Source organism: Dunckerocampus dactyliophorus, chromosome 19 (genome assembly GCF_027744805.1).
Source record: "Dunckerocampus dactyliophorus isolate RoL2022-P2 chromosome 19, RoL_Ddac_1.1, whole genome shotgun sequence".
Classification (NCBI taxonomy): Eukaryota; Metazoa; Chordata; class Actinopteri; order Syngnathiformes; family Syngnathidae; genus Dunckerocampus; species Dunckerocampus dactyliophorus.
Genome location: NC_072837.1, coordinates 4,932,095 through 4,948,011, shown reverse-complemented (window position 1 = coordinate 4,948,011; position 15,917 = coordinate 4,932,095). Strand labels below are relative to the sequence as shown.

The 15,917-nt window shown below is 40.7% G+C and overlaps 2 protein-coding genes across 11 annotated transcripts in view; one reads left to right on the top strand and one right to left on the bottom strand.

Annotated features, from left to right (window-relative positions):
* Positions 1-506: 506 nt before the first annotated feature.
* Positions 507-7,494, top strand: drc1 (dynein regulatory complex subunit 1 homolog (Chlamydomonas)). 2 transcript variants are annotated; one of them, XM_054762019.1, is made up of 16 exons: positions 507-639; positions 873-948; positions 1,836-1,948; positions 2,032-2,215; positions 2,411-2,548; positions 3,828-3,914; positions 4,006-4,128; positions 4,523-4,644; positions 4,722-4,856; positions 5,043-5,352; positions 6,138-6,224; positions 6,315-6,392; positions 6,457-6,602; positions 6,672-6,824; positions 6,920-7,019; positions 7,280-7,494. In XM_054762019.1, the coding sequence occupies exons 1-15, from the start codon at positions 575-577 to the stop codon at positions 7,017-7,019; spliced, it is 1,917 nt and encodes a 638-aa protein (XP_054617994.1). In that variant the 5' UTR covers positions 507-574; the 3' UTR covers positions 7,280-7,494. The 2 variants fall into 2 exon arrangements, with proteins under 2 accessions (XP_054617994.1, XP_054617993.1); XM_054762018.1 differs by having other exon boundaries at positions 6,920-7,494.
* Positions 7,495-8,052: 558 nt separating this feature from the next.
* otofa (otoferlin a) overlaps positions 8,053-15,917 on the bottom strand; it is a 61,098-nt gene continuing 53,233 nt past the window's right edge. For 3 of the 9 annotated variants that reach the window (XM_054761224.1, XM_054761225.1, XM_054761227.1), the window contains 8 exons: positions 15,268-15,356; positions 14,256-14,354; positions 13,989-14,087; positions 12,279-12,520; positions 12,021-12,199; positions 11,466-11,566; positions 11,077-11,264; positions 9,195-9,341 (listed from right to left, as the gene is read on the bottom strand). In XM_054761224.1, the coding sequence (XP_054617199.1) occupies positions 11,084-11,264; positions 11,466-11,566; positions 12,021-12,199; positions 12,279-12,520; positions 13,989-14,087; positions 14,256-14,354; positions 15,268-15,356 (990 nt within the window). In that variant the 3' untranslated portion in view covers positions 9,195-9,341; positions 11,077-11,083. Of the gene's footprint in view, positions 9,342-11,076; positions 11,265-11,465; positions 11,567-12,020; positions 12,200-12,278; positions 12,521-13,988; positions 14,088-14,255; positions 14,355-15,267; positions 15,357-15,917 lie in introns of all 9 variants that reach the window. The other 6 variants (XM_054761229.1, XM_054761232.1, XM_054761230.1 and 3 more) reach the window with 4 other exon arrangements.

Below are 15,917 nucleotides of genomic sequence, written 5' to 3'. Positions count from 1 at the left end.
AGTAACCTGTTGCAGCCCTTATTTACAAGGGATAAAGTAGTGACAACAACAATAGTATCATTTATTATAAAATACAATGAAGGTCTGTTTGTTTAGAAATTTAGCTGTATTTTTTTGCATTGCATCCTTGTGGGATGCAGACACGCATGCAGAAAATAGCGACATGATTATTATGTATTTAAATTGAATGTCGATATTGTCAGTATTGTTTGTTTATTGCCATATTTTTCGTGTGTATTATTTATTTATTTATTCTTCGCTGGAAATGATTGCATAGAAAATAACCTTGATAACATTTTAGAAGAATAGAAGAAGTAAAATATAAAAAACAAACAAACCCTAATGTGCTATAAATAAACCATATATGGAAAAAAAACATGAAAAACATTTGTTACATGTCTTATCTAGCCACTTTCTTTAGAAGGCTACATTTCCGTGGGTCCCTGACCGTAGCACGGCTGCTGGCATTGTCGTCATAGCAACAGGTCGCTCACGCAACGCGGTGACAAAATACTGCGACTCCCCTTTTGACTTCGTCATTCGGTGTGAAACTTTAATTTAGCACATTGCAAATATGGAAACAAGTCAGGAAGCGCGTGGACACTTGGGTTTTTCCGCAAGCAAAGAAGCAGAAAACAGGTAACGTTGTTGTTCAATTCAATAAACCAAGAAACTTTATTTCTACTTAAGGATAATTAAATTGTACATTCAATGCAACAGGGACATGAACATACTTTGTCCTTCACTGTATTTATTCTAAGTATGTACAGTTCTGAATAGCCAATTAATTGGTACCCCATGATTTGTATGTACAATGAAGAAAATTCAATAAAATAAGCTCGTTAATAAACTGTCACTGTTCACACATTCAGTGTGTCCAAGCAGGAGGACACTTCTGTCGAAGTCAACAAAGAACGGCTGCCTCAAGGAGAAGAGCAAGACGGAGGGGTTTGTTTGCACTAACAATTTATCAGAATTCTTATTTTATTTTATTATTAATAGTAGTTGTATTTTTTTGTGATTACAAATTAGGAATTTTGGGGTGACATTTTGTGTATTATTATTTGTATTAGTTATTATTTGTAGTAATAGGTTTTATTTTTATTTCTTTAACTGTGTTGAAATTTGTGATATTTTGGATATTATTATTATTATCAATAGGAGCAGAAGTTGTATGAATAGAGCCTGCGTTTCCATGGGATTTCATGACATATTGAATTTGCAAAAATGAACAAGAAGACTCCTCATATTTCAGTAACTACTGTTTTATATCGTCTCAAGTTAAAATACCATGAAAAGAGTAGTCAATGTACAGCTTGGAAACTAGTATCAGGTACGTTCGGCACCTCGCGCCTCACAGGTAATCATTTGGGATCTGGAGGGGACACGCCATCACCACCCTTAACTTCCTGTTTGAGCGCATCATCTTGTTGGAAAACTGCCCTGGGAGGGGATCATGCTGGGCTTCACTGTGTCGCAGCACATGTTGGAATTCATGTTTCCTTTCATGAACTGCAGGTGTCCAAGGCTGGCAGCACTCATGCAGCCTCAGTACATGACGCTACCACAGTGCTTGGCTGTACACGAGTGCCAGTTAGCGTTCTACTCACGTGTGTTGTCAGCTATTTACACAATGATGGCAGTGTGTTGACAGTAAATCTATACTGCTACACAAGCTGTACACTGGCTACTCTAACGCACTTCCAAGTTGACTTTCTGTCGTTTTACCGGTTGCCTAAACGCATATGCTGCATGTAATATACCGTATATTGAATCACAGCAACAACAGCGGCTTTTACAAATGCATTTTTAATGCGCATCCCGCCCATGTGCAGCGGATTTCCAAGCTGGAGAGAGATTTGTTGGAATTAGTGATCAACATCCAAACTGCAGCCGACGCCAAAGAATCAATGAGAAGGGCAGAATTAGAGGAAGCTCGCAGGATCAGGTGATGATGAAACATACAGTGCATTACAGTCAATACCCGTGCCCACTTCCTGTATGCTACCATGTACGTCCTGCTTGATTCAGATCAGAGATGCTGCAGAACAAAGCCAAGTCCAGCCAGGAGAAGTTTGAGGAGATCACCAGCAGGTGGTCACTGGCTGAGCAGACTGTGATCCCTCAGGAGCTGCAGGAAACTTTGACCTGGCAACGGCTGTTGTGTGCAGAGCTCATAGAGGACAAGAAGAAAGTCATAAAAGATCTGCAGCAGGTGATTGAAAAATAGCGCATTGGGGTGGCCAAGGTGAGACCATTACCCACATGGGGGTGGCAGTAAGTTGATACCTGAAATGTCTAGATGGCCAGTGGGGTGGCCACCGACACCACATAGCTCCGCCACTGGATAGAGGCATAGATTTATTGAAGCTGTGAGGCTCAATCACTTAATCATCTTTTGACTGAGCAGGAGTTGAAGTGTGGAGATGATCGCTACGTGAAGGACTTGAGGAGGCAGGCGGAGGAGATGGATGTGATGATGAAGCACTCAGAGGAGCTCATCAGTACGCTGACGCAGGCCTACAGGGAGGAGCTAGCCCACATTGAGGTAGGACCACTTTTCCATCCGTTGTAAGGAGATGTCAGATTTCCTACAATATATATAAACAAACAACTCTCAGTCTCTGATTTGGCTTACAAAGCTGTTAAAATAATATGAACAACATTCAAATGTACAGTTTGTTACAATTACAATGTACAATAAAATACAGTAATAATACAGTGTGTATGTGTATATATATATCACACACAGTGTTCCCTCGCTCTATTGCGATTCGCTGTTTCGTGAAATTTTTTTAGTGCTTCTTTTTTTATTACAGCTATGAACGTTGTTACAGTCCGAGCCTGGCCCTTTAAGAAGAATTGCAATGTGGGAAGTTGAGTGTTTCTCTTCCCTCGCTCGTCTGGCCGCACCGCCCATTGTTTTCTGCATCCTGATTGGCTGTAGACCATTGTCAATCTATCTCCTTCGCGCTGCCCTGCGTGCCTCCTGTGTCATCCTAGCTTGCTTGCGTGCTATCTTGTAAATGAGTCTTGAGTTGGAAGGACTGCAGCAATATGTTTTAACAAGGATACAAAAATGCTACAGAACAGCGCAATGGTGCCAGGACGACGAGGCACGGTCACAGGAGGCGTGAGTGACTTAATCATTTCTTGTGTCCTACCTGTAGGTTGATCATTCGAATTCAAACGAAGGTTTGAACATCTTTGGGTGTTTAAACAAGAGAGACATGTGATAAAATGTTAATGCCTTAAAACAAATACTATACACTCAGACTCAGACTCAGAATGAAGTTGGCTACTTTGCAGATTTCGCTTATTGCGGGCTATTTTGTGAACCTATCCACTGTGATAAATGAGGAAATATTGTTTACACACACACACACGCACACACACAGTGGTATGAAAACGTGTTTGCCCCTTTTTCTTTTTCTTTTTTTGTAATAGTAAGTAATCCTGCAGTTGAGACACATTGTCCTTTCTTCAAATATTTCAATCAGAGGAGGCCATCCATCCTCGTTCTGAGTTGTAGGGAATGCATACAGGCACATGGAGACCATACACACTACTCTGTCACACGATCAGTTGCCTTCAGCCTGTGAATTCATTGGATTTTGCTTTCCATTAATCATTCCTACCTTATTTTATTCTAAAGGAATCACAGCATGTATTGAATAAAGTGAAACGTGCAGGTATAAAGAGATTCTCATCAGTTTTCAGTAGTTGGAATGCGTGCAAACTAAGCGAAGATGAGTAATTTAGCTGCGAAATGTCAGTTAAAAAAAGCGTTATTGTTCAGTATGTCACTAATGGTTGCCCTGTTATAGAGCGTGTACCAGCAGGAACATGACGTCTTACTGACAAAAGAGCGGACCGAATGGGAGCGCTGCGTCAAGGAACTGTGGGACAAACAGGTCAGCGGCACTGGAAAGAAAAAAAAACAACTTACAATGCTCATTTTTTGAATACATCATCTGCACTTTGAATGATTGTGCTTCGATGCAGCAAGCGAGGCTGATGGAGAGGAGGGCGGCGGTGGAGGAATACGAAGCAAAAATTCACAATCTGATGATGAATCCGGAACAGAAGTACGACGCCATGAGGGCGGAATGCGATGCAAAGTTTCAGGTATGATGATGCATCCTCGTGGAGTGTGAAGAAATTAGAAAATGGACACGTTGTAGCAGCATGACAGGAAGCGAGTATCTCCCGTTAAAGTCAGCTACAAGTATAAAAATCATTTGCATTAAGACGCATGACTCTAGCTTTCTTTGATCTTCTTTAATGTAGACATATCCAGTTCTGATAAAACTGCTGCTGTTGTGCGATCAATTAAAATCTCTCCAGGAGCTAGCTTTGCTTACAAACTTGTAGTTGTTCCTTGTGTTTTGTTTCAGATATTATGTCAGTATGTGAATTGACAGACACGAGCACTTCTCCCCAAAAAACTAGCGTTTATTCCGAAGAGCAAGTAAATAAAAGAGCTGTTGTCCGCCACTGAGTCCATATTTTTCTTCTTTAGTATCTGGAAAGGGAACATCAGCAGATGTTGGCCGACAGCATGATCAGTAACATAAACCACATGAAACGCAAGGCTGACAGAGAGATGTACAGCTTGGCCCCCATGAGGAACAGAATCACCAGGTAAATGTCTGCAAATGTTGATACACACACATTTCGGCAGCGTTAAGCTCAGGTCTCTCGCTGTCTTTGCGTCCTAGTCTGCAGACCGAGCTGAGAAACCTGAGGAGCAAGTATACGCGTCAGCAGAAACAGTCAGAAAAGCAGAGCAGGCGTTTGTCCGACGACTACAAACGCAGCATTGAGCAATATGAACGCATGCAAATGAGAATCAAGTGAGTCGTTCGTATGTGAGTCCATCTTGCTAGTCCTCTTTTACTACTTTATTATATCTTATCCTTACTAACCAAAAACAGAACGACATCACGATCATTTAAAAAGAAAAGTATAAACTCTGCGAGGAAGTTTTTTGTTAACAATTTTAAAAAGTACTGAATCAATTCCTATTAAAACTGATGCAGGCACTTTGCAGTGGCTGACGCCAAGCAGTTTGAGGAAACATGGCGGATGCTTGACAAGGAGGTGAGGCAACAGGCGGAGAAGGCCGTCCTCATTGACTCACTGATATGGAAGCACCACCTGGGTGTAGCTTGGGAGAGACCTCACGGGGCCTCCTCTGTGGATCCAGTCCATCCTCAGAAACAAGTAAGTATGGAACACGGGGCAACAAAGCAGAACGTCACCTCCGATGGGATGGATGCAGCATCAGAGAAGGACAAGATCTCCGTGGAGACACTGAAGGAACTCATGGAGCTGCTGTGTGACGAGTTGGTGAGCTACGTACTGTATATTATTAATATAATTTTGTTTCATAACAAAAAAGTCTTGTTTTTGCTTGAAAAGTTCACCACTCTCCACTACTTATTCAATTCACAAATCAACACAATATCCTTTTATTTTATTTTATTTTATTTTATTTTATTTTATTTCCAAGGCGCAATCAAACAAGGTCAAAAATCAGGTCGCAGCAAACCACACTGCCTCGTATATCAAATTCAAGCCCACAATGAGGGATTTCCAAATCTATGCTTATTTTGTCAATAAGACTTTATATGATGACAGGTTGAAAAGGGTTGAAAAGGTCGCCATTCTCGTCTGTTTGTTGAACTCACACATCACCACAAACCCACTTGCTATTCAAAATAGTAGTTATTTCAGTTGAGAGATTTTTAGCAACCAAAGTTCACAGGAAAATACAAAAAAATAAATTTCTCTGCAGTTTTTAAGCAGTGGCAGCAACTACGTCAAATCTGCCTAGTAACAGGATCAAAAACCGGTTTACTACAAAGTACATGGAGTCATACCTCAAATGAATGGGCACCACAAGGGCTTTCCAGATCTATTATTATTTTGTCAGCATGACTCCATATAATGACATAATGATCAAAAACAGTCACCGGGCTTCTCTGGAGTGAACAAACCATATCGACAATTCATTTTACTAGATTATATTTTTAAAAGTAACCAAACAAAATACTCAGTTTTCCTTGCTTTTCGGTACAAAAGCTTACTAAATGATCATGATAAAATGAAACATAATTGTTTCTGTGTTACAGGGCTTCCTTGTGGAGGACAAAGTCCAGCTACTGTCTACATTGGACAAGGAGGAACAGAATGTTGTGAAGCTGGATGCTCTTCTCTATGTGGGTTCACGCCCACTTCTGTATCACAGCAGTGTTGGACGGTGAAATGTCTTTCAAATTCCTAACCGTGCAGTTTGTTCCCAATTTTAGGCTTTTGGCATAGAAAAGGAGGATATGCCCAAATTGGCTGCCTTCCTTCTGAATGACCAGCAGAGGGAGTCATATAACGTGAGGCTGCAATGTACAAAGTGATCACCATTCCATCATTAATATGTTGTCTTCCTGTCTGCAGGATATTAGCCGTGGATCAGTTGAATCCAGTGCCAAGACGCAGGGAGGGGCCACCAGCTCCTCATCTAATAAGACCTTTGACCTCATCCAGCCAAACCACATCCTGCCTGCTCTTAAGAACTTCCTCAAGCATCACCGCCGCTTCAGGTTTAAAAGTTAACATTCTTAAATAGTTTGCAAGGGTGTTTGTAATATTTTTATGCGGTGCTTTTGAAGACGGAGCTCCACCTCTGAGCAGCCTCGCTACTGGAGTGCCGACATGTGGGATTCCTCAGCAGATAAAGCCCACTGGGAGAGTCTGGCCAACATCATCCCTGAGGACAAACTTAGAGTGTGGGATGCAGCTGAGATCATACTGAAAAAGCACTTGTAGGTAACACACACACACACACACACACACACACACACACACACACACACACACAAGCATCCATTGGCAAGTAACTCCTCCTTGTCTCCTGCAGGGCTGTCCTTACGGAGATCTCTGATTGCATGCCTGAAATTGAGGGTCTGGAACAGCAGAATGCAGAACTTCGCATGCTGCTGCAACAAAACAACTCATGAGTACGTGCATTTGTCATTATTATTAATATCTTAAAATATGTTCCTTTTCAACCTCTAAAGTATGAAAATATGTGCAAAAAATATTTGTTACCAAGTCAATCACGATCAGGATATCTATTTACTTTAATCATAAATACTAGGGATGCGCCAGTCGATCGGCCACCAATCAGTATCGGACGATTTCCGTGAAAGATCACGTTATCGGCATATGCTGATAAATGCCTTTCAACGCTGATCACCTGTGGCTCGTGTTATTGCAGCGTGCTGCGATCACCGCATGCTGTGTAGTGTTTTGGGTAGCGTCGTCCTCCCACTTTCCTTCACACTGCGCAGGCGTGCCAACACAAAGACAATCATGCCTGCGGCGTGGAACTTAGCTGCCAACACATGCCACGAATAATAAAGACTTTGTTGTGATGTTCCGAGTGTCCATGAATGCATCTTGCAGTCTGTTTAGTGACGATGAGGAGTTGGAATTGCACTGCTCTTGATGTGTTCAAGTAAGAATAAAGTTGAAAAGAGCGTCAGAGAGTCTGTGTGCCTCTGTGGGGAGCTACACTGTGCGGCCGTCTGTCGTCATAACAGAAAGCCGTGACTTGCCATGTGCGTATGCGTTTATTACGCAAACAAATTTTAGGTAGTTAACGAAATAAATTAGTTAACGCCATTAACACGCTATTTTTTGACAGCCTTAATAAAAAAATAATTAATTTATATACGTCCGTATTACATTTATGTCAATAAAAATAGATTTATTTTGCATATAATAGGAAATGTATTGTTTTACGACAAAAATGTTAGATATTTTCTCCAGACAAATTAAAAAGGAAAAAAATTACACGTAAAACATTAACTATTTTTACTTAAGAGTTAAAAAAAACAAACAGTATATTTGTTATTATCCTTGAGTTTTACTTAAACTGGCATCACCACCACAATGAAGATTTGTCATAAATCAGCTGTGTTGGGAAGAGTAACATTATTTCTAGTCACTGTTGACCAAGTGCACATAAATAAATACGCAATGTTCGTGTTGTTCTGTTTATTTCCAAAACAGACCCCAAAAAAAGTATTGCACACGTTTGTATAAAGTGAAATCCATTGTAAAAACAGGCAGCTTTAGTGCAAACAGTAAGTGAGTCATCAGTGAACACTAGAATCACAAACGTGGATGAACAGCAGGTTGAGCACAGGCAGGCACAGAAAAACACACCAAAAAATGTCATCTGATTTTGGGTGGGGCCAACAACTCTCATCCATTTCAACAAAAGACTTCCCACTGAGGTATCTCTACATTGTCTGTTAGGTTGACGACAATAAAAGAAGCTTTATGTGGACATGCTAACATGCGACCCGCATGCCCTTTGACGTGTAAGTCAACGCTTGTGTAAAAACAATACATACAATACTTCAATTTGCATGACTCCAAAGACTGATTCATGACAGCTTATTTTATGAAATAATACTAATTTTCTGACTAAATAAATATTTTAGACGTCTTGTTTTATTTTCTTAGCAAAATAGACATCTTATTTATTTTTCTTGAATATTTTTCAGATGTGTGCAAAGACTGCACGAGCTACACTTGATACAAAAAAAGTGTAAAATCATGATCAGAAGTGGAACAGTAACAATTCCACTAAGACAATGAAATCATCCTTTTTGGGAAATTCCAAAATGGGGGCTGCCTCACTGATTTTTCTTCTGCATATTTGATAAAGCAACAATATGTAATAACATGACCTTAAAACATCAACTTAAAAATCACATTGATGCCTTGTAACAATGAGTGTTGCTTAGATTGCCACGGCGAGCCCAGATTGCCTATAAAACATGATGTGGACCAGCCAGGACTTGGGGCCATTGTACAGTCAAGGCCAAAGATACTGGCATGCCAAAGATGCCAGTGTCTTTGGCATGCCTTTATGGAATACAGGAGAACCAAATCAGCCTAATTTATACAGCCATGGAACATGGAACTAAATTGCAGTTCACACCTGTAGGTGGTGCCCTAGAGCAAAATAACTATTATTATTCCTGATGTATACTTTAAGTTTGGACCGTGAAATGAGAAAGTAATGCATTTCCTCCCTTCCTGTGGCCGATGGAGAGAGCCTTCCACACTTTCTGTCCGCTTGCGTTCAGGCGCCCAGCAGCTTCTTGACGAGGTAGCCTGGCATGCTGTAGAGGAACAGGCCCAGCATGACGAGCAGGAGCAGGGCCAGCACAATCTTGATGATGAGCCACTTGTAGCGGTTGCACACCAGGTAGCGGATGGCTTTCAGCGGGCTCAGGAACCACAGGAAGGTGGTGTCTGGGCGGCTTGATGAGCAGAAGAGAGAAGGAGACACTTACTACACATCATATTAATAACCAGAATGATTCAAAATAAGTCGGGAAAGTTGCAGTAATGCAGTGTTATGAAGTGATGGCACATGCAGAGTTGCCAATGAGTGCAGAGCGGACCAAACCAGACCAGTGTGTGCAGGGTCGTTTTTCTTAACTATACTGTTGTGTCCGTTTATGCAATTATTTGTGAAACTTAACCCAGAATGGCCCCACTTTGTGGGCTACTTAGTGCCTTATATATCATTTAAAGGCCAATTTAAAACCATTAACCATTTTAACAACAATTTCAAAAGTTAATGCAAGAGAAACAGTGGCTTCTTACAACAAAATCTTCACGGCACACTATTGTGACTATACGGACGCAAATAGATGACCCTAATTATACACTGTGTTCCAAGTTATTATGCAAATAAGATTTTAGTGTCATAAACATACTTTTTGTGGTTTTCTATTAAATTCATGGATGGCATTGTGTCTTTGGGCTCTTTGAACTACTGATATCAATCTCGGACATCTGACAATTAGTTTGCCAGGTGAGCCCAATTAAAAGAAAACTACTTAAAAGTGATGTTCCACATTATTAGGCATGCCACAGATTTCAAGCAATATGGGAAAGAAAAAGGACAAAAAAGCGTCAAATATTGCAATGCCTCGGACAAGGCATGAAAACATTCAATAATTCACAAAAACTTTCGTACGGTTCTCAACCCAATTGTGAACCATCGCCAAGCAAAAAATGAGAGTGAAAAAACAGCAGCTGTGGGAAGGAATTCCAACATCTTGCAAAGAAATTCAAGCAATATATATTCAACATAAGAATTGTGAAGGTTATATCAAACAAGGGATCTAATGTTAGCATGTAACTTGGCCTGTTAAAATGTTAGTGATTGAAATAACGTTTGCTTTCAGTAAAAATGACTTCCTTATGCTGCAAATTCGACAAATGTTCATTTTCGTGAAATGCTTTGAAACTCTGTTGTGCATAATAATGTGGAACAGTGCATTTTAAGTTTTTGGTTTTGGAAAAAATATTGTAATCATTGGGAGGTTTGTTCAATAACATTAAAATTTTACTCTTAAGGTTGATGACTTGAAATTTATGATGACTGTAAATTATTTACATTGACTATTTATCAAATAATAAATCAATAATCAATGTAGCACAGCACATATCCAAAAAAAGATATCATATTAGCTGGTGGCCGTTGTTTGATGACTCTGCTTCATTGATCACCATTATCTTAAAATTAGCATCACAACCCCTCCTCTGTTTGCTAAGTTGTTCAACCCATGAGACACTTTTTTTTCCCAGCATGTCTCAGGTCACAGAGTGTGAGTGACAGGAAGAAACCTTTGGTGAGAAGTTGTTTGGCGCCACCTGTTGGTTTGCAACGACTTTGTCTTTTTCGCACTAAATGCGGTCTTGTATTCTGGTCGACCCCAGATGCCTGTGCGTATTTCTTGCACTTTTGCACTTTTTGTGGTGCTGTGCTTGCATGTACGGGTAGTCGTGTACTTGTCCACGTAAACGGTGTGTGGAAAGAAACAGCAGGGGGTGAGGACAAGACATAGAAAAGCTTCTACAACTAACAAGTGCAGAAGGAGAGAAACTTTGCAAGTACATAAGGGTAGGGAGCAACGAGCACAGACAGCAGGACAGAAGAAGGAGAGTAGGACGTGGTGGGGGTGGTGGAGGGAAGAAGGCTACCGGCACATTAGGCCCCCAGCATCTTCTTGACCAGGTAGCCAGGGAAGGAGTAGAGGAAGATGCCCAACATGAACAGCAGCAGGATGAGGCCCAGAACCTTGAGGATCAGCCAGCGGTAGTTGTGCCACAGGAAGTAGCGAATGGACTTCAAAGGGCCCAGAAACCACATGAAGCTTGTATCCGGGCGACTTTTAAAGAAGTGAGGACACGAGAAGGCAGACGGAAAAAGTAAACAGAAAGAAAGGTGAGAAGACACGGAAGGGGAGACAGTTGAATAAGTGGAGGCGAAAGCAGAGGGAGATAGAGAGAAGGAATCCTGAGCGGCAAACTAAATTGAATTCAATTAGCCGTGCAGGTCTACAGGACCAGGAACCTTGTTGATATCTTACTTTGGTTTCTCCAGTGGATCAGGCTCGTTTCGTCCCAGTCCCACGGGACTTTTCTCCGCCTCTTCTGCTGTCACCAGATGAAGTTCAGCCTCGACTTTGCCCTGCAGAGATAGTGGGTTCAGTTATACGCGACTTATAGCTGCACACGCAGGATTGTTCTGTTCACTTTGCCACGCATTTTCATGCATTCCCAGTATGTCATCACTCATACGTGTATATACTGTTGTGTACTATAACTTTCCTCACTTTGTTTTGTTTATTTGAAGTCATTCTGTTTCATTTCTAAAGTGCAAGCTGGTGGTATCATTAATAACTTGGTGAGGGAGCAATTGCATTAATTATGACTTGATTAGGTGAGTGCACTGGCTTTGATTTTGTGGATTGCTTCGAGTCTGTTTGTTTATTTCTATTGTGCAAGGTACCACTTGTCATTAATTGGCAGGAGGAGTGATTGCGCATTGCCTCTATGGCTCTTCTGTTGCTAAGTTTGAGTGCACCCTGGCATAGTTTGTATGCTTTATACATCTTTTCATTATCCTGCTGTTTCTGTCTTACCGTCAACTCCATCTCATCGTTCTCATCCCGGGCCACAAACGGCCACCATCCCTTCACCCTCTTTTGCTTGAAGATGGAAATAGCAGGAAGTTCTTGCTCATTTCGGATCATGTCGATGGAGCACTGCTTGGACGTCTTCGCCCCTCGAGGGAACCGGTTCAGATCCAGCTCAATCGCACCTGGAAGTGGTTCAAATCAAAGCTTGTGTGAGGTGAAAACTGCAATAACTGTGGAGGAACAAATCCAATTGGTTCTTACCCAGGAAGTCATCAGCAGAGAAGTGGTCGGCATCCCACACCTGTAGCGTGAGGCGAGGGGGGATCTTATATTCAGTCTCGTCCCAAGAGAACATGGATTCTTTCTTGGAGATGACGATCTTTTCCTCCGCCATGAGGTAATCGAACGGGAAGACGAAGCGCCAGTTGAAGTTACCCTCCCCGGTCAAGGAGTGGTAGTGGACGTCTGTGTCCTGTCTGTCCTCCTGCTGCCCTTTCAGCCACCTGTGTTGAAGACCAGTGAGAGCACGGATCAGTTCGTGTTGACTTTAAGTATCCACCTTGCGGGTGAGGACAGATTCCTTGGGGTATGCATGCACCTCAGAGTGTTGGGAAAGTCACTGAAATTTGTTTTGGTTGCTTTAATCCAGGAGACCAGGGAACTATATTTTGCAGAAGAAGAAAACGCAGCACCACCATGCATGTTTGCGGTGTACTGTGGTGAAGTTAGTTTCAGTTGGACGTTGGCTATTCGGCTCCGTAGCTACAGCGGTAGTTCCTCCTCACTGTGCCCGGACTGCTGTGTCACGGTGCCGGGAGCTCGCACGGGAAGTGCCGCTGTACAGTGGCGGAGCTACGTGGAGGCCAATGGTGTCCGTGGCCCTCAGTCCCTCTCCGGCCACCCCACTGGCCATCTAGACATGTCAGGTATCAACTTATTGCCAACACTATGTGAGTGATGGTCTCACCTTGGCCACCCCAATGAAAATTTGTGGCTCCACCAACGCCGCTGCGACCGCTGGATGTTTATACTAGGGACCGTCAATAAATTACTATTGCGTTTAGTGTTTAAAAAAAATAAAAAGTCAGATATTCTAAATCACAGCACACATTGATTAACCTTGTCAAATGATTAGTCCTACCCTAAAAGTATTTTGCACACCTATTCTTTCCAGTTTTATCTCTTATTGGATGGACTTTTATTGGATTAGGGACGTGACTCAGGGGTTTGTTACGAAAGCCAAACAATATTGCTGGTCATGCTGTGTAATAAAAAAGTAAATTCAGCAATACTTCGGTTGCATTATTTTTAATGCTTTGAAGAGCTATTTTCATAACCATATTCAATTCCACAAATTCATTTTTGTAACAAAAGCTTATAAAGGATCTATTGTTGCTTTTCACAATAATTTGCCAACAAGTAATTATGTTTCTCCTGGTGCTTATATTAAGGGACCCATGCAGCAATAAGTAAATTCCAGAAAAACCCTGCCATCCATACCAGGAAAACCATTTCCCAAGCAAGCACTTTGACATGTTGACACACGAGACGGTGTTAATTTAAGGAGCGTTAGCTTATAACCTTGTCAAAGTGTCTGCTTTGCAAAAGGCTGTGAACAAGGAGGTTGTCCATGCCAACATTGTTCTAAACAATGAGGATGCACTTTAAGCATACAGGCTCTGTGCTGACATACATCCATGCAACAGGCAGGACATACTGCAGAATTTAAAGCCAACAAATCCCAAACAAGAGTAATACAAATACGTTCAAGAAAAGATGGGATATGGTTTGTTTCTGACTGACTTTGTTATGTCTACACTTTCCTCTGGCGTGCTGATTGAAGAGACAAGAAGGGTCCGTGCTGGACGGAGAGTCAAAACAGGATGCAGGATAGCAGTAAAGAAAAGGTTTAAAGCGACGTGGGAAAGGGAGGAAGCTGTGCGAGCCATGCGATGGAATTGTGTGTTTTACCCCCTGACATAGATGTCAGACATCTTCTCTCCTGTCAGGAAAGCATCGTCCTCTAGAATTACGTCATCAGTGTTCCAAATAATAACACGTAGCTCAAAGCTGGACACAAGCAGAGACACACCACAAACACAAAAGATGGACACACACCACAAATGGAAACAAAACAAAAAAAGTAGTTAACTGCAAACAAAACAAAAAGCACTCAACACACAGCTCACACCCACGGGACGCGGCACCACGTGGACGGCTGCTGCCCGCTGTACCTACCCCCTGACAAATATGTCACTGGACTTTTCCCCAGTGAAGTAATCATCGTCCTCCAGTATTACTTCATCTGTATTCCAAATAATCACTCTGAGCTCATATCTGGTAAATGGGGAGGAGGAAGGAACACATGTACATACATAGTTGCACTGCAAATGGAGAGCTAAAAACATCTATATAAAATATATATATTCATTGAGTAACATTTCCATGGTATACTTTAAAAACAATACAAAAAATACCTAAAATAGTAGTCCAAAATTTGTACAAAAAAAAATGAAAACATTGACATTACTCTATATATGTATTATTTTTATCTGCTCACTCCTTGCCAAAAGTTAATGCTGTATCACTATCATAATTATATTTTTATTTTATTTGGGTTTTCAAGTTACAAGTACAGTTACAATTTTATGAAAATAAATAAAATGTATATTATTAAAAAAAGAATTATGTTTTTAATGTGTTCAATGTTTCCAACAATCAATGTTTAAAATAAATATTGTTGTGTAAAAATTTTGAAAATACAGTACACATGAAAAATATATTTTTGTATTTTTTTAAATCAATGTTAAAGATCCATCTTTTTTTATATATATATTGTGACTCCAGTATAATGACAAATTAGTGAGATTTGTAAAAAAAAAAAAAAAAAAAATACACTACAACTGGTACAAAATGCAAACATATCTGGTTACATCAAAAAGCTTTTTATTAATGTTACAAAAATAACAATTTTAGCACAAAATACAATGTATTAGTAGTTGTCATATGTCGCATGTAATCATGATGCATGAAGTTACATTTAAATTGTGTTAGCTCAGCTTATTCATATCTTAAATTTAAAGTATGTATTTCTAATAAACATAACCAATAATGGGATTATAAATAGTGTAATAAAAACTGTGGTACATTACCTCAGTAATGCCATTGAAAATGAGGCCAAATCCCACGATCCCACGCTGGTAAACTATATAGTTTCTTATTGTTTTGATTATAAAATGAACAACCTTACCTTTTAGGCTTTCGGGGTGAAATGTCGATGGCAGGTCCGGGAGCTGGCATGTCCATCGGAAACATGTCCACCCACATTTCGATGCGACCCTTTGTGCATGACACATTATAATGGTTTAGTTTATTTCAAACATGCTTAACAAAGTTACATGGTGACGGAGTAGGAACAAGCCAAGCTAATACGGGTGGCACAAGACCATCACAAGATCTCGCGAGATTAAAACGTGTCTTGTGTGCATTAGGCATGGCACAATAATAAATTCATTCACTAATCACACAATAAATGAAGATAAATTTGATCATTTTGCCGTCCTCAATATATTGCTATGCGCATGTCTGTTTTCCTCGTCTACCGGCCTCCATACAGGCAGGAAGAGGATTAACACTTTTTCTGTTATATAGAACAACAAATGAATAGAGTGAGCCCTTTTGTCAGTCATACAGTCTCTTGATGGGTGGAGGCGGGGCAGCACACACAGAGTGCAGAAGATTGTAAAGCAGTAGAAATTAAATGAGTAGATTGCAATGTATTGGCATATATTTTTTCATTGTAAATGTCTTAAAAGTAAAGTTGAAATCTCGTCTCGTCTCGTTTTCGTAGACCCAACCTCATGTATCATATCATCTCCTAAACTGGGTGTCTCGTGACAC